General features: G+C 36.6%; 2 protein-coding genes and 1 pseudogene across 3 annotated transcripts; 2 read left to right on the plus strand and 1 right to left on the minus strand.

Moving 5' to 3' along the window:
• The first annotated feature begins 731 nt into the window (after nucleotides 1-731).
• Nucleotides 732-2,331, plus strand: LOC146699848 (uncharacterized). The gene is made up of 2 exons (XM_085471362.1): nucleotides 732-1,344; nucleotides 1,477-2,331. Exons 1-2 carry the CDS (start codon nucleotides 1,063-1,065, stop codon nucleotides 2,128-2,130), a joined length of 936 nt encoding a protein of 311 aa, XP_085327488.1. The 5' UTR covers nucleotides 732-1,062; the 3' UTR covers nucleotides 2,131-2,331.
• A 3,646-nt stretch (nucleotides 2,332-5,977) lies between these two features.
• On the minus strand, nucleotides 5,978-10,123 carry LOC146699849 (uncharacterized). Its single transcript, XM_085471469.1, has 4 exons — nucleotides 9,933-10,123; nucleotides 9,259-9,339; nucleotides 7,328-8,637; nucleotides 5,978-6,029 (listed from the first exon to the last, which is right to left on the minus strand). The coding sequence occupies exons 1-4, from the start codon at nucleotides 9,975-9,977 to the stop codon at nucleotides 5,978-5,980; spliced, it is 1,488 nt and encodes a 495-aa protein (XP_085327595.1). The 5' UTR covers nucleotides 9,978-10,123.
• Nucleotides 10,124-10,207: 84 nt separating this feature from the next.
• On the plus strand, nucleotides 10,208-11,384 carry LOC146699850 (uncharacterized; annotated as a pseudogene). Its single transcript, XR_014922697.1, has 3 exons — nucleotides 10,208-10,355; nucleotides 10,432-10,536; nucleotides 10,867-11,384. The product of XR_014922697.1 is annotated as an uncharacterized LOC146699850 (transcript).
• Nucleotides 11,385-23,957: the final 12,573 nt, after the last annotated feature.

Raw genomic sequence — 23,957 nt, forward strand, 5'->3', positions numbered from 1 at the left:
CATTTTCACAGTCTTGCTTAGAATTACTTTGTATAATTATATGAGCCCAACCACCTCCAACAAAGAGGAAGCCACTAGAATATCTGCACACAGTCAATTATGGATGTCCTCTCTTAGATATACATTTTACTTTGAATACTAAAGTAGTAATCAGGATAATTGCACTCTTCACTGTCTTCAGTATTACAGTTTTTTACAGTCGCTAACAAGCGTTTGTCCAAACAGTTGTCACATTTGCAAAACTCTAAACACAATTAGCACAGCATTGGTCTGTTGTGGCCATACCATTCACACATTTCATGTCGTGTTCACCCAATATGCAGTCAGTGAACACATTTCCACAATGCTTACATTTTCTTAACAGACAAGTTATACCTCCCAACAAAACTATGGACTGTTCTTGTAGTATCTACGAATGTTAACACACAACATCCCACAATAGCAAAAACAATATTCCAAACCGTAGATACAGTATAAAAACCTCTGCCCCTGCAATGATATCAGTACAAAAACAATATCAATATCAAAATTATATCTCAGCTGTAAACAAACAAACAATTGAATAATTGACACACAGCTGATTTATGTTGGGTAAATTGGGCCAACCACACCTTCCATTCTGGCTTAGACTCAGTGGGGTTCATAAGGCAAGACCTTGAGGAGTGATGTTTTTGGAAACAAAAAAAAGACAAACACTGTAATGTCTGGTCGAGGAAGAGTAAGAGCAAGGGGCCCAGGGAGAAGAACAGGCCCAAGGAGAGGGCAAGGTAGAGGTGTAAGAATGCGTGGTGGTGGCATTCCAAGGGCTGCAAGAACAGTAGTCAGTGATGAAATTCGTGCCACTATCATTGACCATGTAATCAACCATGGTCTTTCACTAAGAGAGGCTGGTGAAAGAGTGCAGCCCAATTTGAGGCGGTCAACGGTTGCCTCCATTATACGCATCTTTCAACAAACCAACAGGTAAGTATTGCATTTTACATGGATTGTTTCTATTCTCACTTGACATGTCAATATGGTCATACAGTAATGCATATGTTGAATTTTTTGTCTTTCTAAAGAATGCAACGTCTTCCACCCTCTGGGGGAAGAGGAAAGCTCCTCAGTAATGATCAGGAGCTTGCCATTGTAGAAATGGTTACTGCAAATAATGCAATAAAACTGCGTGAAATTCAAACTAGAATTGTGGCGGACCATGAGATATTTGACAATATCGATAGAATCAGCCTCACAACCATTACGCGGACATTGTCCAAACACAGAGTGCGGATGAAGCAGCTCTACACTGTTCCCTTTGAGAGGAACAGTGAGAGGGTCAAGGAGCTACGACGACAATATGTCCAGGTATAGTGTATATTCAATCCAATGTCCAGTTCTATAAGCTTTGCACTTTGCAAGTAGGTAACCTACACAATACTAGGTTACAGTACAGTATGGTATACAGTAATAACATGACTTACATAAACTTTGTTTCAGAGAGTTATGGAATTGGAGGCCAACCAGGCCCCTCATGAATTCATATACATCGATGAGGCAGGATTCAATCTGGCCAAAAGGCGTCGACGTGGACGGAATGTAATTGGAAAAAGGGCCACAGTTGATGTGCCAGGACAGAGAGGGGCAAACATTACCATGTGTGCAGCAATTGCAAATGCAGGATTACTCCTTCACAAATGTCAGGTTGGACCCTATAATACAGAGCGCTTGCTTGCCTTTCTCAATGATCTCCACCAGCGCCTGGTTCCAGAGCAGGGTCAGGAGGGTGAAAACATGAGGACCTTTGTAATTACCTGGGACAATGTGGCTTTCCATCACTCGCAAGCAATAACAACATGGTTTGAAGTCCACCCAAGACTGGTGAGTCTCTTCCTTCCACCCTATTCACCTTTCCTCAACCCCATAGAGGAGTTCTTTTCTGCATGGCGGTGGAAGGTTTATGACCATCAGCCACATGACCAGATGTCCCTCCTTGAAGCCATGGATGCTGGCTCCAGGGACATCACAGTTGACGATTGCCAAGGGTGGATCCGACATACCAGGCGGTTTTATCCCAGGTGCATCGACTTGGCTGACATCAGATGTGATGTTGATGAAAACATGTGGCCTAACCCTGAAGATCGCAGAGATTAGATGCAACTTTTTTGCCTTATTTTAGCCCCCCTCCCCCCCTTTTTATCTTGGCTTTTTGCTGTTGTTTTTTTGTTCAGAATGCTCTTGTGTGTTTCATGGATATTTTGTTCACTGTAAGCAATACTGTAAAACTTTCTCTGTCCTATCATACCGTGTTTCTACTGTACCTCCTGTGGTAAACAGTAAAGAAACAAAAACTTGTTTGCTTTTTACTGGAATGCTTTTGAATGTGAACATTACTGTACATGTGGACATACAGTTACCAACCAAGACATTTCTGGTGTCAATATGGTGGATTGCATGTTTCGCATGCAAATACCTGTGACACTGAAACATAAAAGTCTATGCAGTTTTTGTAATGTCAATAATAGCCAGTATTTTGAAACCTGGTGTACTTTGATTGACTGCATGTACCTTGTGAAGTGAAAACAAGTGTTATTCTTTGACAGACTAATTTCATTTTGAGTCAGATTTATAGTGTTTTTGTACAGTTAGTGTGTGCAGAGAAAGATGTGTTCTAATTTTGAAATGAGGAGTTAGTATATATTTAACAAAGTGTATTTTTGGGAAGGATATTATCCATTTGGCCAATTGTGTTTTGTAGGTGTGGGTCTGTGTTAAGAGTTTAGAAAAAGTATCTGAAGTATGGGTAGGCGCTTGTTAGCGACTGTAAAAAACTGTAAGTGACTGTGAAGTACAAACAATCTGTGCTCTGCCCTCTGGTTCAAGATAAAAAAAAAAAGGGTTTCTTTGATTGTATAAAGTTAATTTAATATAACTTGACAAACTGAAATATAAAAAGGAGATTGGGAAACTCTGTTATTGCTCCTTGAAGAATGTAATATATCTTCAATGTAGTACAAATCACGTATATGGATCTACTTTAATGCACTATGCACATCTCCAGTCAGATTCCCTGTTTACTCTTGCAGAACAACAGGAAACACATTAGCAGTATGAGCTGCTCACTGGGTTGGGCACAGAGCAGTGGAGAGGTAAAGTGTAAATTAGCTTTTTGTTACCAGTATGTGTTAGGCAGGCAGCCAAATATCTTTCTCAAGGTATTATCCTGAAATAATCTAATGCATATTGTGGAAACATGATTCTAATCTGACGTTATTATTTTATCATTACAATATTGCTACTCATTCTAACACCGCACATAGTGTTTTCCACTCTAATTAGCTTTCTCTGTTATTACTTTTAAACTATTTTACTATATTATTGACCATTAAAGAAATTAATCGTTCAGGTATCAATTTATTCTTATCATCATACTCACATTATTACCACATCATCACTGTGTTAAAAGGTTACCCACTATGACTTATTTACCAGAATATTTCTTGTTTCGTATAATCTGACTTAAACAATTGCCTGTTTAGGGTGTTTTTCCAATTTATTCAACAGCAAGAAGAATGGGAAACATGTCCTTGAAAAGGGTATTGATGTAAACTAAAGTAAACCAAATATTACTGGGTTCACTGTAGTTCACTTTACTCACACGGTAAAAAGGGAAAACGAATTAAATATTTGTACCTTTAAAAAAAAAAAAAGATTCAAATGTAGTTTTCCAGCTAGATGAATATTTCAAGCAGAAAAGCTTTGATAGAGTGCATTTGAGAGTCGGTGCATGTTGTGTCTCTCTACAATGGGTTTGGCTCATGGCTCATGCTTAGAGCACTTTGGCTGCAGTGTGGCAGAGGGAGAATGGCCTCCGTCCAGCTGAGATAATGGAATTGGTGTGTTCTCCCTGAGCTGTGCTCCTGGCTGGAGTTAATTCTGTTAATAGCAGGAGCTTCCACAGTCAAACCCTTTCGCTGGCTCGGGCAGCGTTCAGAGAGCACAAGAGGTGGCTTCTGTAACATTGGTGATGGATGTATAATGGATTAACTGGAAAGTAGCACATGCAACTTGCAATTGTTCTCAAAGCTGCTAATGTGTAATCATAAAAAGGACTTGGCACTCTGTGTTTAAATATTCCATATTCACTCAATGCTGAATGCATTACAGCATTCCTGTATTCAGTGCATCTTTCTGAGCCCACCACTGTTAACATCAGGAGTCTCTTTTTGACAAGATAAGGCTATTTGTGGAATACAAAATTACATATTATACCTTCATGGGATTTTTAAATCCATTACACATGGGATCCACTCTTCTCTCTTTTATCTGTTTAATTTGTCATGGAATAACAAGGGAACAGCTCTCACCTGGCCATTAAAATCAGTTGTCACTCAATACTTCGATTACTTCAGAGCATCAGAGCAGTGCTTCTATTTAATCCCTTAAATTCATGCTGAAAATATGTGCTTTGATCATAATTTAAATATTAAGTGGCAACTTTAACAAAAGAAGAAAAAGAAAAGAAAACTAACTGTATATGTAGGTGGCAATCAGAGCTGTAAATGATCTACAACTCTCTATACTAATTTAATTATATTTATGAATTGATTTATAATGCCTGGTATGATATGATCAGTGATATCTGATGTGATAAAATAAAAATTAGCAATTCAGCCCTCACTGTCTGCATGGACAGCTTAATTATGGAAAAAGGTAAAAGATTAAGCTAACACATTACTGTTTATATACTTTTCAAAATTACCCTTTCCATAAATGACAATAAAATGTTGTTGTTTTTTCTATTTAAAAATGCACATATATTTTACTAACCTGTGAACTACATTCATCATAAACACATGCAAGTCTACAGATGAGCCAGCATACCAAACATGTCTGACAAAACAACAGCCTCACCATGACTACCTGAACATTGGCAGTCACAATCATAGGCTTCTTCTGTAGATGTGGTTCTTACAGGGACAATACAAATCCCTCGCTTTGTTCTCTTGCTTATGGTATAAAAGTGCATTGCCATGCACAGTACAGTTGCCATAAATATGTATCGATAACAAATGCCAGCTGGGGAGATTAATATGCAGTTTTGACTGCCGTCACACCCATTCGCTGTCAGTTGGAGTAGAAGCTGTAAATGAGGCTCATTGTTTTGGGCTTAGGTCAGAATATGAATTCTGCATGATGTGTACACACTAGAGAAGAAATCTCCCATAATCTTCACCTCGAGTTAATTACTGGAGACAAACATTATGGAGACCGGAGAGTCTTATCACTGGCTGTTTGAACACAGAGGAGAATTGCCCCACATCTGATATGATTTTAAACTAAATAATCATTGCAACAAAACAATCTGTTTGCCCTATTGTGAAATTTATCCCCTTTTTCATGAGTCGATCTGAAGGAGATAGATGTACATTCTCACTAATTACAGCAATTATTACTAGGTGATGATATAATAAGCTCTCAAACAATTACTCCTTCTCCCCTTACTCTTCTTCCCACATAGTCTCAGAAGAAGTATTTCATTGCACAAATATATGCTTGCCATTTATACTAGCTCATAAGGAAAACTACAAGCATATCATTCATTATTTTTGCATGCCAGCATGGAAACTAAACAAGGCCATCACCCGGGAGCCAAGTTACTTCCTGCTGAGCACAAGATGTTGAGATGGTGACACTCTCTATTCTGCAAATTTACAAGACTGCTGACTAAACTTGTGCTTATGGCTTACATACACAGAAAAATATAATGCCTGGAGTGCATCCACCTTTAAGGTATTGTAGAACTTTAGTGACTGTACCATCATAAACCAGAGTTCTTAGTCCTCTTAGTCCTGATTTAACAGTGTTTACTAAAAATGTTTGATTTTTTAAAGCAATAGCTGTGGAAAGAAGTTAGAGGTTATGTGAACCAGCACTCACAGCTGGGAGCTACCGTGTACAAACAAAAGAGCCTTGTCTTGTTGCCCTCAGAGCAGACGTACTACTGCAGTTTCTCCATGTCTTCTTCAGTGTCCTGCTCAGGGGCATTTCCGCTATGGTGGATGACAGCAGTGAGGTCACTGTATCAGATTCTTGACCATATTTGCTGCTATGGTACCAGCTTTATTTGCAGCACACGCTTGTTTTTAACTGTGACCAGTGTTGCACCATAGATGAATGAGTTTGTTTCTGTACTTTTCTATACGGCAGTACACTGCAAATTCCTTGTAGCTTGACAAGATTTATTGTCTTAATTTTAGCCAGATTATCTTGTCCATCTTGTTTTGAACATTACAAGCTAGTTTCCAGTCTCATGTGTTAGATGATTAGACTTGTTTCAAGTATATATTACTTTTTTTCCTTATTTAGTCTGTATATCTAAAAATGAACCATTTTACATTTATTTCAAGCAAAAATAGCTTTTAGATAGAGTGTAAAACAAAAATTATCTCAAAATAAGAAACATTCACCTTTTTCCTTGAAATAAGAAAGTCACTCATTGGAAGGTATTTATTTCAGGTTTTTAAAGAAAGGACATCTTCAAGGTTATATTTTGTCATAACATAGACACTGTTTCTGAAATTGACTGGGTAATATGACGTAAAATCAAGTAGGTCTTCAACATCAGTCAGTTCAGTTGCTTGGGCAAGGTTGGGAATTGCAATTTCATAGGCAAGAAAGTCTTTGTTGAAACCCAAGGTTTCATACACCTGGTATTCAAAACAATAAAGTACACTATTAACAATAAAAATGTTTTTTACAAGTCCAAAGATAGGGTTTAAACCATTTGCTGAAATGAGTATAAGAGACCTGTCACAGATGTATTTGTTTCCATGTAAAATAAGCCACTTTACTCTAACGGCATGATGTATAGCATCTTCAATCCCCAAAAAATCTACAACCTTTGATTGCAAATGGTCCATATTAGCAACCTCTGATACAGGACCTAGTTCTTTCTCATTTACAAATATCGGATGCTCAGTTCCTGCTTCACTTTGGCAACACTCCAGCAGCTGATTGTGGTTTACAAGAGACTTGCACACATTCTTAAAGTTTAATTTGGATGACCATTGTTTAAAAAAACTGTGTTTAGACTCGAATCTCATGCACATATGACGTATTACAGGTCCCAGGGCAATAATTTGAGAGGGAAGATGCAGCATGTAATGTTGCTTTGGTATTACATTTTTTTCTGGGAATAGTTGCCTGAATTGTTTAAGATGATCTTCTATCATTTTTTTTTAGTTTGGACACAGTTTGTAAAGACACAACTGGGGCAAAAAGTATTTTAACAATTTCAATTAAATCCAAAATAAACTGGATAAAGGGATTTTTCTCTACAACACTGTACAATAAGAATGGCAAAATCTTGATCAATATAAGCATTTGTCCAGAGGATTGTTTGAGTCTGTTGCCACTTGAAGCTAAAGTAGCAATACTAATTGGTGAAGGCTTGTCACGTATGTCCACTGATGAAAAAGGAAAGTTCTGCATGGCAGAATTAAACAAGTCCAAATCCAAATTTCCAGATAAAACAAGGTATTTCAACACACACTTAATTTCCATTGGTGCCACTCCTTCAAGAATTACATGCATAATATCCTGTGGCATCTGCTCTATGAGATTAAAACCTGGGAAATCAACTAATTTGCTTTGTCTATTTATGCCAAAAGTCGTTTTGAGCGAGGATTTCAAAAATTCGGTAGTTGCCCTTTCTATTTCAATGCACTGCCTAATGTGTCCGTCCAATGTCCGTCTGGTGAAACTATGTTCATTGAAATTTTCTTGCATTTCATCAAAAGTACACTCACAATGACGACATTTGCTATACGCAAAACCAACTCCTTCCTTAAATCCTGCAAGCTCATGCTGGGCAAGAGTGTCTCCACACACAGCAACAACTGCTCCGTTTAAATAAAATTCCCCATTGACAGTGTTAATCATAACACCATCGTACAGTAACTTCAAGTCCTCATTGATTCTCCGCAGTATTATATCTACCCCACACTCATCTATGTTCCTAGACTTTGCGATTGCGAGAAGTCTGATGGAAGCCAACTTTGATCTAAACTTAGGGTCTATGTTGCCTAAGGTGTAATAAAACATTAGTAGTTTATTTACACTCGCACGTGACCCTAGGGGGTTACACATTTCTATCTCATCAGAATAGAGTATCAGTTGTAAAGCAGAGTTCTTCTTTGAAAACAGTGGGTGGGTTTTGAAAATAATTCCATCATTAATGTCATACAAAAAACTGCCGTTGGGGCAACTCTGAGGTCCAGCACTGAGCATGTCAAATAGTCTTGAATTGGATAAAAGCTGTTTCAAACTTTCAATCAAAGGAATGTAGTAGAAAGACTTGTTTTTGATTGCAAGAACTCTCGATTCTCCCTTTTTAACTCTACAGGCATAATTGGAAATGATGATCTCCTCAGGTGTGACAGGGTTGAAATGCATCTGTGTTACACGGTCCTGTAGGTTTGAAGCTGCACATATGGGAAAGGGATCCTGAAAGTTGTCCAGTGTTGAAAGAACTTCTTGTTGTAAAGGTCCATTGCTGTCAGGTTGCCTTTCAAGGATGGTCTTTATTTTTCCCCTCAAGGACGTCAGAAGAGCTGTTTGATACTGTTGGACACCAAGGACAATGTTGTTGACACTCCTCTGATGGAGGAAAAAAAAACACATCAGAGACATGAAAGCGTAAATAGAAAATATAACAGAAGCAAAATGCAACTCTATTTCTTTAGCTCAAATTAATGAGCCACTGAATGTTGTAATTTACCAGTGGAGCAGTAGAAGAAGAAATCAGCCAATAATTGGCATTGTTTTGCATGACATGCCACATGCATGACTCACGTGGCACAAACACATTGCACCGAGCAAGATGGAGGAGCATGAAAGGTTACAACAGAAAAAGTGAACAAATGATTGCCTCATTTATTTTTTTTTATGTAATTCTACTTCATTTGTCTTTTATGCCTAAAAGTGAACACATTTTACACTGTTAAGCCTATTTTAAACTGTTGAGTGTGCCCAGAGTTACATACATTGCAGTGAACTGCACAACTCTTGTGCTTAACTTCTTCGTAATGTACATTTGTTCTTAATAACTTATATAGGTGAAAGTAATAGCTGAATAAAACCAGCGATGAAAAACAATCAATTAATTGCAAAGATAGTGGACAGATTATGAAAAAAAAATCATTAGTTGCAGCCTTACATTGAACCAGACTTATTAACAAGTTAACAATGACACCCCCATAATATCAGATGAAGCAGTACCTGTGATAGGTGGCATTGCTCCCGCACACCAATAGCAAATGCAGCTGCACATCTGGCAAGATCAACAGTTTCTCTTTTACCCTACAGGACAAAAAGAAAAACAATTGTGTAAGAAAAATGACTCACTCAGAATGTGTTTCAAATTCCACCAGATGCAAAACAAAACAAAGAAATATTCCAAACTGTTGTACATTTTTGCTATTAAAAGATTCATACTACAATGGATAGCTAATGAAGCTGCAAATGTTATGAACAATTTAAGAGTTATTTAATGAAACTTAACCAATCTTTATGGAATCTACTCTGAAGTTAACTGAAAGAAAAATTTGAAAGCTGCTTGGTTCATGGAGCATCTAACAACAACCAAGGCAGGTACACAACACTGGTAAATAAGTTTATTTATTATGTTTAAGTATGGTAACTAAGCCTACATTGTTGTGCAAGCCTGAATTTCAGCGGATTCATGCATTTGAAATTCAGCACTGGCCTTCATACCTATTAAAATATTCTAATCAAGTAGTTTATCTTAGAAAACACATAACTTTAAAACTATAATTTTCACTTGAACTGAGTACATTTCTGAATTGGGGTAACTGTGCTTGGTTAAGGTTAAACAACACACATACATTTAAAAATTCGCGCGCGTACACACAGAAACACATAAAGTACATTACCTGATTCTGACGAGGTGTTTGAAGCTCAGCCGCGTCTTGCTCCATCACGTTCTGACTTTCCTGTCGCTCCTCCTCCAACACCTCCGATGTTACTGGGGGGTCTAGTGGTGGTGGCTCTACTTCAGTGCCATTGCCATTGCTAACAGTTTGTCTGGGTTCGGCAGTATAGTCGGCAAAAATGGCTGTACCAAAATTTTCGCCTCCTAATACATTTGGTGTGGTAGTAAAGTTATTTTGATTTTATTTGTCTACTTATTTTTTTAAACCTATTGTAGGCGTTGGGTGAGCTTCGCAGAATTTTGGATCCCCACAACAACAAGTTCATCAGTCAAGTAAAACTGAGATGGGAAGAATTCTGCTCCAGGGTAGAGTTCTACGGTGTGTCAAAGAAGGCAATGAATCCACCAATGACCATGGACAAAAGTAAGTTTTACCATTTGAATACAAAGTTCTCATCTTAAAATTTATGTTTATGAAGGTTTGTTTCTGCTTTGTCCAGCTGAAGCCCACCTTGCACTGATGAAGGCTCTTCCTCTTTCCCACACCTGCCCATCCACCAAAAAAGATGGGGAATGCTTCTGAAGCATTTCTACATGTCCTACATGTAAGTTTTATAAAATTTGCTTATAAAGATCTACAGAAAATTTGGCAAACAAAATATTTCGGTCAAACATGACTCAAAAATGCTTTTTCAGTTTCAGCCGAAAGACTTAAATCTATAATTTATTGTTTTCATTAATTTATAACGTATTTAATGTACACGAGTGTGGTCACATAAGGAGTCGCTTGATAAACCATAAGTCAAAACTACTATAAAATGTGTGTAACCAACAAAGAACAGGATAATGACATCTCCAACGTTATGACCAAATCCCAGCAAAAAAACATACAATTAACATAAGATGTTGACTGTCATGTCTTTTGTGTCTTGCAGCCTACAGAAGATCCAGATGCTGTCCTCCAGAAACGAAGCTTGTCATGTCCAGTAGTGATGTTCGATGGCTGCAAGTGTGTCATTGCTGTTGGTAATTTACCAGTTACAACATTTGACAAAGAAAAAATTGGTGAGGCTATGATATATGTGATGGCATACTTTTATGCACTCCATCTGACTTACCCCAAATGCGTGGCAACCCTGCTGTCTGTCATTCAGACAGAAGTTCTCCAGGATGCCATTCATGAGCATGACACTACATCATCTTACAGAAAAGCCCTGGCAGAATGGCATGCATTTATTGGAAAGTAGTGTGTAAATTTCAGATAAGATTAGGAGAGGGCACTTCTGTTTTGTTTTTGTTTGTTTTTTTTTTCAATCTGGGTCTTATTTCTAAAATGGAAAATGTTCATTTACTCACCCAGACAAGTTTTGTGGTATTTGGTGTCATTCGGAAGAAATTAGAATCTTTGTGGTCTTCCTATGTCACTCGTCAATTTTAATGGGGCAATGGCGAAACCTCTAAGGCTATCGAAATGTTGAAACCACTTAAACTCATAATGTTGGACCTGTACTGTTCAATTGTATCTTTATTATCTGCAGGTTATTGTTAAAATGGACAAATAAAGATGGACACTTTTACTCTGTTTCAGTTTTGTTTTGTCCTTAATCAGCAATATAATCTTAAAGTAGTGTTTAGCTAAATTTAAAAAGAAGAAATATCTTTAAAATGATTTAATGTACTAGTTTTTAGATTATTTGCCTTGATTTGTTTGTTAGAATAAGTGTTTTATGCCTATTTTCAGATTTAATTTCTTCAACATTTTACTTAGAACAAGTGGTTAAAGCTTATTTTAGGTTTCAAGCCATGATTGGTTGCCTGGAATAAGTGTAAAAGACTTATTTTTAGCTTTATTATCTTTATTTGTGGCCTACAATCAGTGGTTAAAGCTTATTTTAAGTTTCAATTGTTCTAATTTGTTGCCTGTAATAAGTGTAAAAGACTTATTTTTAGCTTTATTATCTTATTTGTGGCCTACAATAAGTGGTTAAAGCTTATTTTAAGTTTCAATGTTCTGATTTGTTCCCTGGAATGAGTGTAAAATACTTATTTTTAGCTTTATTTAAATCTAGATATTGTTCTTATTTCAAGAAATCTTATTAAGAAAAAAACACTTACCCCATGGGCAGATAATTTCACTTGTTTTAAGCAAATCTTCACCAAAAATAAGTGTATTTTTCTAGTATTAAGGAGGTGGGTTTTTGCAGTGTATTATTAAACTTCAGCATGAAAATTGCTTAGAAAACAATATTGAAGAAGTGATTCCTCTCTAGGAATACTTGGAATCTCATCAAAGTTTTCTTCTCCACTCAGTCTCTGTCTCCAGCCAGGATTTTGTGTGCCACATGCCAGAGACTGTTGAGGACCCGTGGGGGAGTGAAAAGTGAGTACAATGGACAAAGGCATGTGTGGCACCTTACATCCATTTTTTCTCTACCTTGCAGCTATTATTGTATGAAAGTGCTGTCGACAGCTTTTGCACTGCACCATGACTTCTCAAACAATGGGAAACTTACCTTCCTTTTCTACATGGAAATAGTGATGCCTGCAAACCTAAAGAAAAGATCTTGATCACGTGCAATAAAGATGCCCCTGTATCTTGAAATTTACTTTCGCCACTCAAGAATTTAGGATTATGAAAAAAAAAATGCTTTTACAACAGCACTAAAATGTGCCAAAGTTGGGTCTGATGATTGCTCATGATTTTACTTCCTCATCACTACAGACAAGTATTGCTGCATGTCAGTTAAAATTAGCACGCAATAATAAATAAAGTCTAATAACTAAATAAATTGGTCCAGGAAAAAAAAAAAAAAAGTAAAATGTACAGTACAGTACAACCAAGGCAAATTTCTCTTACGCAGAGAAATTTTAAAATAAACATAACCAAGGTGAAAACAATCTTGCTCCTTATAGGAATATGCTTCGTCCTATGAATAATCTCGCAGCGCTTACCGGGTAGCACTTGCTAATACAGCCTGTTAATAATATGGTACTGGTGTAATAAGGTAGAAACAGGGGGGTAATAATATGGAAACATAAAGTATATACTAATACCATATGATAATAGTATATGTCAAAATATCAACCAATATTACCTCATTAGGAGGTTACTACCACATAAGGTTATAAAAGTTCTAGTCCACAGTCAATACAATGCTATTGCTTGCAGGTTATTATATTGTTAACAATATGTTGCTATACTATTATTAATTGATTGCAGAATAGTTTGTTATAGGCAAATATTATTACATTTTTGCCTTCATTTTCTGGCCTGTCATTACCCAGTTAAATAAATTTCAATGTAATATTACTCATCCATCCATTACTACTTGGCATCCATCCTCTAAATTACTGTCATTTTGCAGCTGCGCTTGGTTGCTGGATTGTAGCTTGACTACCAGACATTTAAACGGTTGTTTCTGTCATTTTCATGAGCATTTATATCTTTTTAAGAAAGGCTAGAAGCCTCATAAGCTGAGAAGGGAGCTGACTGTTTTGGCTGTTGTGCATGCGCATTGTGGATAAAGCTTTGAGAAACTATGCACATGCAGATGTTATGGGTCTATTCTTTTCACATTTTTTGTGCTTATATTCCAATCCATGCATGCATATTTAGGATTATTGTGAATAAAGAATACAGTATGCGCATTCAGACCGGATTATGTGCTAATGTAGTTCAAATCATGAACTCATCTAAATAAGCACATATGGATCTGTACACAAATTGTGATACAGATTCAGAATGACCATGGCTTACTTGGGTGTGATAATGGTTGTCACTGGCAACCATTATTTCAAATGTGATCTCTGTAAAATGTTTTGGGTTTGTTTTTTGTGTTTTTTTTTTAAATTTTGAAAATACAATTTCGACAACCACAAATACTATTTATATATCATATTTGACATTCACTTTTGAGTGCATTCTCTCACTGAAGTGATGATGTGAAGCTCATCATTTCTGTTAATGTCACTGGAAACAACTAATTGCCTGGTCAACTTTTGTTGGTACTTAAGCTTCACTTAGGTTTGGACTTAATTTTATGTGGGAACAAAAAAGTAGCTTAGAAATGAGCAAAACAAAAACAATAACAAAAACCACTTTTCTTTTAGGCTTTTTTTTAAGGCACAAAGCACACTGCTGAGTCTCCAACTGTTGCAATGATACTAGCATTTTGATGGAGGTGATGATGGAGATTTAAGTTATCGACATCTGCTCATCCAGTGCTGAGTACTCCTGTTCTAGGATGACTGGCAAAAGAGTGGACTCACATCGATGAACAGCTATCAAAATATTGGAATTGATGCTGAAGCCATTTTGCTGCAGTTTGATGGAGAGACACAGAATGCACTTCAAATGGTTGGAAAAACTACTTCATTTTATCTTGTCATCTGACATTTTGCTTTATGTGAGTGCTGCACATAGTTGATATTGTTTCCGTGTCCAGTTTTAATAATAGTGTTCCTGTTACATGCAGAAATTCTCCATATTAGCAAATTAGGTCAACTTTGAGAGGGGAGGATAGGTGCATTATGTGAATGGGTCCTGCTGACACCACTGGTGTGGACTAGCATTTAATAATTATTTTAGCACTTTAGGAAAGTCCTGACAGTGATGATGGCAACATCAACTCTTACCATGGGTTTTATTAAACAGGCAAGTTGAACATGTGCAGACTCCAGCAGACTTTTCAGATTAGACATATGAGAAATTAATTTAATTAACATAGGTAGATGATGCATTTAGCGTTTGTTTTAATTTATTGTGTTTCAAATGACATTCAAATAAAAATGGGCAATTTGATTTTAACAACAGTTTTGAACTGAAGCAAAGGAGCTCTACCCTCAACTAGATTAAAGATGGGGAAAAACTCCTGGGCTCTCTGGTAACTTCTGGCCCCACTAAACCAGTGAAAACCTTGATTCCACTGTACCAGGCCCAGCCCCATGCTTCAGATCCATGGATCACATGGGTGCCAAACTAAAGGTTCTACTAACAGAGCCCTGGACCACAGTCTGAAAAAGCAAGCACTGGAAAAAGTGTTCTAATTCCATCCCATGGTCCCAGAACAACCAGCGGCCAACAAATTCAGATAAAAAGTAGACTTCACTCCACTAAGAAGAACCCTTCAATCGTGTTCACAAAGCACTGCATGGAATTCAACTGGACCAGGCCCTTTTATAAAATTAATTATTTACGCACCAAATGTTTTTAAGGTGGTGGAGGTGAGTAGTTGTGAAACAGCTTGGGTGAACAACTGCAGAAGATTGATTTATTTGAAGCATTTCAGTCAAGATTTAGAGTTCACCATAGCACAGAAACAGACTTAGTGAAGGTTACCAATGATTTTTGTGGAACCAATTCCCAGTTTAAATTGAAAAGACAGACATAAAACTTTTCACTCTGATAAAACTAATAGTTTAAGGTTGGATCAGGTGACGCTGAGCCATTCTTTAGTAATACTATAGGCTCAGACTGTTGCAATGCAGAATGCAATTAGATTTCTGTTTGCTCTGTCACTTAATATGTGTTTTGTCCAAAGAGAGTTTGACACCCCTGCCTTAACACATTTGCACATTCATATTTAAAGCATATCTGTGATTTTAACGGATAGAGAGCATAAGAGTTTACTTAGAAACAGTATGAGTTATATAGATTTAGTAATGTCGGCATACTCAGCAAAAAAAAGGTGCTATAGTATGGTTCTGAAATAGCTGAATAGGTTTATTAAACATTTATATCACGGTAATTTGTTGTTTAATACTAATAATTAAGGCAATTTCTGGTAAGAATAATCATTTTCATAATCTCATTCTACTCTAATAGTATCAGTCAGAAATAGTTCATTTACTATGTCCAGCTGTACTAGATCTTCAAATCCAGATGGACTGACACCGTACGAGTCATGCTTTAGTTCCTGGTTTATGGTGGAGCCCAGCTGGTGAAGTATTAACAGATTTGCCACATGCCCTTCTTTCAGCTTTTAAGATTTAATCCTTCTGTTTTAAGTATTCCTAAGATTCCAGTGTTGCTGTGAGTATAATGTACTGTAACCGCGTATTTATTTATTTATTTCAAAATGAGATAATTACTTGCCGCCAGTATGTTTATTATAAAAGCCAATATAATAGCAAGTTGGACACACATTTTCTATGGCCTTTGGATGCCAAGATGTAAACTGCTGTCTAAGGCCTTGAGATTCACCTCCAGTCTAATCACACCATTAGTGTTTCCCTCCGTGCAAATGTGCCTGTTGATGGGCTGTCTAATGTGAGAACTGTGGCCAGGCCTGGAAGAAGTCATCCACTCGCCTCATTTGTTCGCTTCATTGCACTCTGGGAAATTTTTCATGAGGTCTAAGTGACTAAAACACGCAGTGAGCATTTTTTATCAGATCTTTATAATTTAATATGGTTGAGATATTTGAAAGTTTGAAGCTGAGTAAAGCAACTTACAAAGTCTTACACGAGCCTAGGTTTCCGTGTATTTTAAGAGCGTGTTACTGATAGTAACAAAGCAAGACCCTGATATTGATACACAGTAAATGTCACCTCAAGGTTCTTTGTATTGTAAGGTTACTGAACCTACGATATTAGAGAGAAAACTCCAACAACAGATGGTTTTCTTTGAGCAGGCACTTGGCGACACTAGGAAGGAAGAACCTGACATGCAGTGGTGGTGTATAAACACTTGAGGAGCGAATAGAGGCAAATGGAGAAGAAAGCCTCAGTGCTGCTGGTTTTATGATGATTGTAGGGCCTAGGTTGTCATGTGGGGTGAAACTCAACTTGATAAATATCAGGTAAACAAAAAAACTGCTAATTTTTCCAGTAAAAAATGAAGTGAATTATAATAGAAACTCAAACGGCAATTTGGGTTACAAATCATTTGTTCTGAGAGCTCAAAATAATATGTCAGTCTTACTCGGTATACTCTTGGTATCTAAAGTGGAGAAACTCAAATACATTTGAGGCAAAAACTTAAGTACATAGATATATTAGACATATAGGCATATAGAGTCAAGGTTCCTGTATGCAGCCATTTGGGGAATAAGCTCAGGTGAACATGCCTTATTGGTAAACATTATGGTTTGACATTTAACAACTTTATACCTTTGCGATTTCAACTTTTCATCATATTAATGCTGTCCTTAGGGGGCTGGTGTGATTCACTGAAGCCATGGCTTGACGACCCTATTCACCAATCTTATCACCAAGGGAGCTACCCTTTACTGAAAAAAAAAATTGCATTGATATGATATATCATAGACTGCAGCCTTGGTTAGAAGCAAGTGTCTGGGCACAGTGTCAGGTAAGAAAGTCTGTAAGATATAATAAGAGACTTGTATTGCACAGTATGGCTCAGGCACGTAGACTCCCATAATACTATTCACAGGAATCTACAGTATATGCCAGTTGAGTCAGCAGATATCAGATGAACTCATGCGTTTTACAATTGTACAATAACAAAGAGGGCTCTCCACAAGCTCCTCATATTTAAGGGGCTATTAAACCACTTGGGTAAAGCATAAATGTTGAAGCAAGCCACTGATCACTGAGTGATCTTGCCAAATGATTCTTAGGCCGATTATGGATCAATTGCCTTGGACACAGACTGCAACATTGGAAATGAAAGGAACTTGAAGCTCCTTTTGGCTGCTTCTTTATTCACAAGGGGTTAGCACAGTGAGTAGCTGTGCATGTTTGATTTGGTAAACTTTTGCACTGGACACACTTCCTGGCACAACCCCAAAGGGACTTGTGTCTCCTCCCAGGAATGAACCAGGGATGTCTCACTTGTTAGGTGAATGTGCACACCACTTGAAATAACTATGAGAATAGCTGTACATGTTTAAGTAATATCTACACAATGTGTAAGTTATGCATTAAAAAAAAGAAAGAAAAAAAGTGAAACTTGTTGGGGAACTCTGACAGACCTCAAGTAAAATGGAAAAAACAAAAAGTGTTTCTTGAGCAAAGTCAAGCCATGGGGGATAGGTGTAGTTATTAAATGTGGAGCTTCAGTGCATGCTTTGGGTCTTTTCAGGCTGACTTTTTGACTTCTGCAGTCAACCAGATTTATACTTTCTTGTTTTTCGTTTTCTGTTTTTCAATTAACTCTTCAAGAGGTCATCGCGGTCAACAAAATTGTGTGTAACACAGTATGACTCAGCGTGCTGTTAAAATAACTGGTATTTATTCCAGTATTCCAGTGCACTTGTAGCCATAGTAATACAATTTCTAATGGCCCAGCATTATTAACTGGTTTTCAGCTTAATTATCTTAAGACCATATCTGTGTTGTTAAGCCTGCACCTTTACACATTCATTTAATCTTCATTTCTGCAATGACCTGGAATGTGTGAATGTGTTAAATCAAAACTTTTCCACTTACCATCTTTGGTAAGTGGAAAAGTTACTGGAAAAGTTACTGGTGATGTAACTGGTTATTATTATTATTATTATTATTATTATTATTATTATTATTATTATTATTATTATTATTATTATTATTATATAATGACACTTCATGAAGACTTCTAATAATATGATTAATAAAATTTTACTATTTGCCTTCTGTTGTGTGTGCCTTCCATCTAAGATTAAAGAGTTAGTCTGGTCCGTTTAAGAATTCTTTCAATATCTTAGCACTACTTTGTTTCATTTGACTTTTTTGTGTGTCATTTTATGGAACCCCAACAGAAGATGAATGAGTTGCTCCCACATGGATGAATTAGTGTCTGTTCTTTTCTGTTATGTAACTATCTGGCAGAATACCTAGTACTAGTACTCTTATGCATGAGGACCATAACATTGTTGTTTGGGTTGAGAGCCCAGATTTTGCAAAAAAAAAAAAAAAAAAAATACATTATTCAACATGACACAAAACCTCATGTTTTGGATTTGCTGTTGATCTCAATGAGGACTTAAAAACACCATTTACTGAGATGTGCATTTATAGATGAATTTATGAAATGAGTTGTGTTTCAGTGTGTCAAGGCTATATAAATAATTATTTCACATCGTAATTCATGGTTAGGTTGGGCAGTTAGTTATACCTCAGTAAATACCGACATTCAATACCTATAATCAATCTAAAATCAAAACTTCAAAATACAACTTGAACACAGTACAGAATATGTGGACAATAAATCAATTTACCACTACAGTGCATCCGGAAAGTATTCGCAGCACTTCACTTGTTCCACATTTTGTCATGTTGCAGCCTTTTTCCAAAATGGTATAAAGTCCCTATGGCTGTACAGTGGAAAGGCCAGCATGGAAAGGCATGGTGGTTAGCACTGTGGTCTGTGTAAATCTGTTCTACCCCTGTTTGTATAGGTTCTCTCCAGGTACACCAGCAGTAGTACCCATGCTTCACTGTAGGGATGATACTGAACAAGTGATGAGTGGTGTATGGTTTTCTCTTTGGTAAGAGTTAAGTATTAGTTTCATCAGACAAGAGAAATGGAACAAGTGAAGCACAGTGAAAAATACTATATGCAAAGTATTAATTTGGTGTTGCAATTCTCAGACAGATTATTCTACCATTTTTTACATCAATGCAACTTCTTTTTTGCTTTTTAGCAAGTTTATCGTCACACTACAGTTATCTGCAGTCAGCAGTTACTATAGTATATTTTTGCTTTAATAAATTAAATGGAAATTTGACACATAAATTGCGGCTTTATTTGTTTTTAATGCAAGGTTACACTTGCTACCATTCACACTCTTGTCTGACTTACATTTCAATATTCTGCAAACCTTAAGTGAGTTGTGTTTGTATCTTGCATTAAGTATTTGCGTGATCTGTATCACTTTGTTCTTTGTCTATTTTCTTTTTCTCTTGTGAAATAACTGAGATTAGTTTGTCTAAAGGTTCTTCTGACCTTCTGAGTATGAAATAAGTATTGATACACTGGCAAACAACTAGCTCTTTTCATGTACAGTGTATCCAAAAATGTCAATGCATGCTCAATAAAGCAAGTGAAAAGATTCCTAGAAAGTTGACTCAATTCATTTGTATGCAACATTTCCATCACTGAACGGGCAGGGGGCCATGTACATTTCTAATCCTGTCCATTTTGGTCTCGCCCAATGAAAATCCCAGCATCTTCTTAGCATCGAGCTCTGCATCCTGTGTTTTTTTTAGTACCACCATCTCTAAACGAATGCATCATAGCCGGTATTACTGCCATCTTGTAAACCTTCCCTTTCACTTGCTGCTATCCTTTAGTCACAAATCACTTCTGACATTTGTCTCCTTCCACTTCACCTTGCATGCACTTTCCTCGTCACCCCTCTTGTGTACTGTTAATATGATATATAATTTAAATGGGGGAGGGGGGATAATTTGATTTATATCCGACTCAAAAGTATTGCCACTGTAGGTGGAAAAAGTTGGGTCAGAGTATCCCTGTTTTTTACACAAGGAGATGGGTCAGAGTAACCTGATCAGTCACCTGATCCAGACCCATCAAATGAAGAAAGCTTTTACCTTTGTTTTTTCTCATGGAGCTTTAGTATTAAGGAATTACAATATTCCAGCCTAGAAGGGAGAAGCGCAGATTATTTTTCAGCATCACTCTGACACAGGTGTTGCAGAGATGAAAGAATGCAGTCTTAATATTACGTTTAGAGGACGAGCTAAATGACAAGTTGTGTTCAAATGGATGCAAAAGGCAATCAGTGTGTTTAAATAAAGATAGCAGACTGCAGCCAGACTCGAAAGTTCAAAACTTCAAAACTTAGTTCAAAAACTAAGGTTTGTGATAAGTTTGTACAAAAGCAAGAATAGAACTTACTAGGGTTGGGTACTCTGTCTTCATTTAGATTAGATGGCTGCCCATCTTTCAGCTGTAAGGTTAGGCAACTGTTTCTGACCACAAGCTAACAGGTGACAATCATTTTGTATTTGTTTGCTGTAAAAGATGGGAGTGTCGCAAAACTGGCCCATGGTAATTCACAATCTGTGACTCTGGGATGTCAAACTCCAGTCCTCGAGGGCTGTTGTCCTGAAACTTTTAAATGTGTCATTGCTGAAACACACCTGAATAAAATGGCCACTGGTATTAGACCAGGGCTCACTCTGTATGCAGTTCCCTGACTTTTTTTTATAACAAAGTAGATCTTTCAGCTACTGTGCGCCTATACTAACCTGTGTGGTAGTTTTAGTCATAATATATAGTATTCAAGAAATAGGAATGTAATATCTAAAAGGTCTGTGCTCATCTGAGTCTCACAGCTATATTATACTGATAATAAATCAGATAAAATACTGCAAATAATTATTTCTGCATTTGTGTGATTGAAATGAATTGAAAATGTGTATGCAGTGACACCATTTGAAAGATTTGACCTAAGATTTTTCTACATATTCAAGCTATAATACATGTTTTTTAAACATGTTATATGTGAGCTTATTAAGCAAGATTAACATTTATATCCATGTTCATAAACATGACTCACTATGCTTGATGAATGAGTGTACATGTTAGATTGTAATGACAAATGAGTTAAAGCGCCCGCCTTTCCCTTTAAGAAAAAACATGTTATCTGTTCAACGCCTTACATAGTGAAAATGTCACTTCGCCTTTGTAACAGCTGTCAAATCATTTATGTGTTCAGAAAGCAGAGAAGAATGTGCAATACTTTAATATTTTTATATAAATGTGCCCAATTATCAGATTGGCTTTTAAAATGGACAGTGGCTTTGAATATGTCAATCTCTATTCCTGGACTCTAATCTCCTTTGCTGCAGTAAATGATTTGGGGTAAGACAGCGTAGTCTCTTCAGTGTTCTTCCTGCATATTTCTACATGATGTAAGAAGAAAAAAATCAGTGTCAGAATTAAGGAAACAACAAAAAGAGCACTGTGCTGGTCTAATGTCAAATGCAATACTATTATACATTACTAAATGCAGTATGACACTGCAAGGTTCATCGCTTGGTATATCTGACTAGCATACAGCATGTGATTTCTAGTATCCAAGAAATCTGTGAATCAGATTTGGTAGCATTTAACTTCGGACTTATAGAGATTAACAAAAAAATATATTTTTTTGTAAGTTCCAATATAAATTCAATAGCAGACGGAACTGATCATAGGTCATTGTATAAAAAACCTTTATCACGTCTAAGTGGATGTGTTGAAGAAAATATGTCTGTTCTTTTACACTGTCAAATGTCTACAAACAAACAAAAAAATTACCAAATTGTATGTAGTGACTCCCAAATGGACAAAAACATTTGAATTTCAAAAGTAGGACTTCAAGTTGTGGAGGGATACAGAACAAAAACAAACAAAATGTTGACATATTTTGAACAAAAAAGAAAATAAAATGAGTCCAGGCTGAGTTGTTTTGGATTTTTGCAAAGATTTCAATTTCATTGTTACAGCGCAGCCTATGAGTATGTTAGTTAGATAAAAGGACCAACATGAGAAATGTATTAAAATATTTTAGTCGCCGGCAAAACCCCAGTTTAATATATCCACTCGTAAGTTCGATATGTTTTATTGCCATACATCTAACATGTTTTATCCTGGTTTAGAAGCTGGAAATTCTATGTGTAATTCATTCATGACTGAAATACCTTTTTTATGTTCTGGTTTTAGATTAAACATTTTGTCTGTCCTTGACCAATTTTGAAAGACATCTCTGTTGGCAGTACATACTTCAGATTTTATCCTATTTAAATAATCCTTTTTCTGTCCACTCATTGCACTTTTGTCTTTGTTATATGCTTGTTACATTTTTACTTTGGTGAGTGACTATTTTATATAAAAAATTATCAACAAAAAATTTGAATAAACTTTTGGACGTCTGTCCTTTACTGTACTCACTTGCCATTTTATGTAGTAACTAGTACTTTTTGCAATATTTTGCAGAAATAGTGTATATTTCTGAGTAAAAAACACAAACTCTGCACAAAGTATCATCTTTATCATTTTCCCTACATTTAAGCTGTCTCCTTTACTTTTATGTCTTCTTGTCCCTTCTTCTTCTACGACATTTTTGTCCATTTTTCAATGCGACTTTAAATTAAGAATTAAAATTGCAAAATACGTGTAGTCCACATCAGAAAAATGTCCGTAACATAAATAATTGCAATATCACTTACAATACCATAATAATCTTAGAAATTGAGAGCTCTGATGGAACATGAAGAAAAAGTTGCAGAAAAAAGATAGCTTCAATGGGACATCATCCAATTTAAACAGCAGAAATGTGGGGCATTCATTACTGCAGTGCAGTGCTGGAATATGACTTTGATGTGTATATGATGTGCAACTAGAAAGGGAGAGAAGTGACAGTGGAACGGTAACTACTCTGATAGCAGAGCTGAAACCCTGTTGAGAGGCCATTGCTTTGTACACTCCAACTACATAACTCTCATGCGTGGCCATCATGAATCATAGAACAGATCATGATCCTTTAATGGAGACATTGAATTACTGACGAGTTGGGTTTGGTTGTTTTCTCATCCTGTTATTCTGTGCTCAGTGGTGTAAGGAATGGACCGAAATGATTTTTACTTATCACAACTGTGGTATGCAAAGTGAACTGAAGCAGAGGGAATTACGTTATGATTGAGCAAATGATTGCAGGACGAAGGGCAATGGTGATGTAAAAAAATCTGCTGAGAATGACATGGAAAGAAACTGGAGGGCATGTCAGTATTGTAAAATAGTCAACAGTGACATGTGACTGGTGTGTAAATGTCTTTATGTATATTGCACAAATAACTGCATGAAAAATATTCATTAGGGATTTGGTGGCTGCTCAGTCACCATATTTGTCGGCATATTAGGCAGAAGTATTTTTCAGCGGTTGTCTTTGTTGCCTCACAGCATGATGATCCTAGGTTTGAAATTGGCTGTTTCTTTTTTGTGTGTTGTTCATTTGCTCTGTGAGTTTCCCCGGGCTCTACTAGTTTCCTCCTATCCTCCAAAGAAAAGCAGCGCGGTTGAATTGGAAGTCAGTAACTGCGCATGTGTGAAAATAAGTGTGAATGTTTGTCTATGTGT

Source organism: Copadichromis virginalis, linkage group LG10 (genome assembly GCF_057382275.1).
Source record: "Copadichromis virginalis isolate Kocher_CV1m ecotype Utaka linkage group LG10, C_Virginalis_male_GT1.1, whole genome shotgun sequence".
Taxonomy (NCBI): Eukaryota; Metazoa; Chordata; class Actinopteri; order Cichliformes; family Cichlidae; genus Copadichromis; species Copadichromis virginalis.

What these genes read in the sequence shown, in the direction of transcription:
- LOC146699848 (XM_085471362.1), top strand. Translation starts at nt 1,063, where the DNA reads ATGCAACGTCTTCCACCCTCTGGGGGAAGAGGAAAGCTCCTCAGTAAT. An exon ending in TACGACGACAATATGTCCAG is followed by an intron (nt 1,345 to 1,476) that starts GTATAGTGTATA and finishes ACTTTGTTTCAG; the next exon opens with AGAGTTATGGAATTGGAGGC.
- LOC146699849 (XM_085471469.1), bottom strand. Translation starts at nt 9,977, where the DNA reads ATGGAGCAAGACGCGGCTGAGCTTCAAACACCTCGTCAGAATCAG. An exon ending in AAACACCTCGTCAGAATCAG is followed by an intron (nt 9,340 to 9,932) that starts GTAATGTACTTT and finishes TTTGTCCTGTAG; the next exon opens with GGTAAAAGAGAAACTGTTGA. An exon ending in AGCAATGCCACCTATCACAG is followed by an intron (nt 8,638 to 9,258) that starts GTACTGCTTCAT and finishes TTCCTCCATCAG; the next exon opens with AGGAGTGTCAACAACATTGT.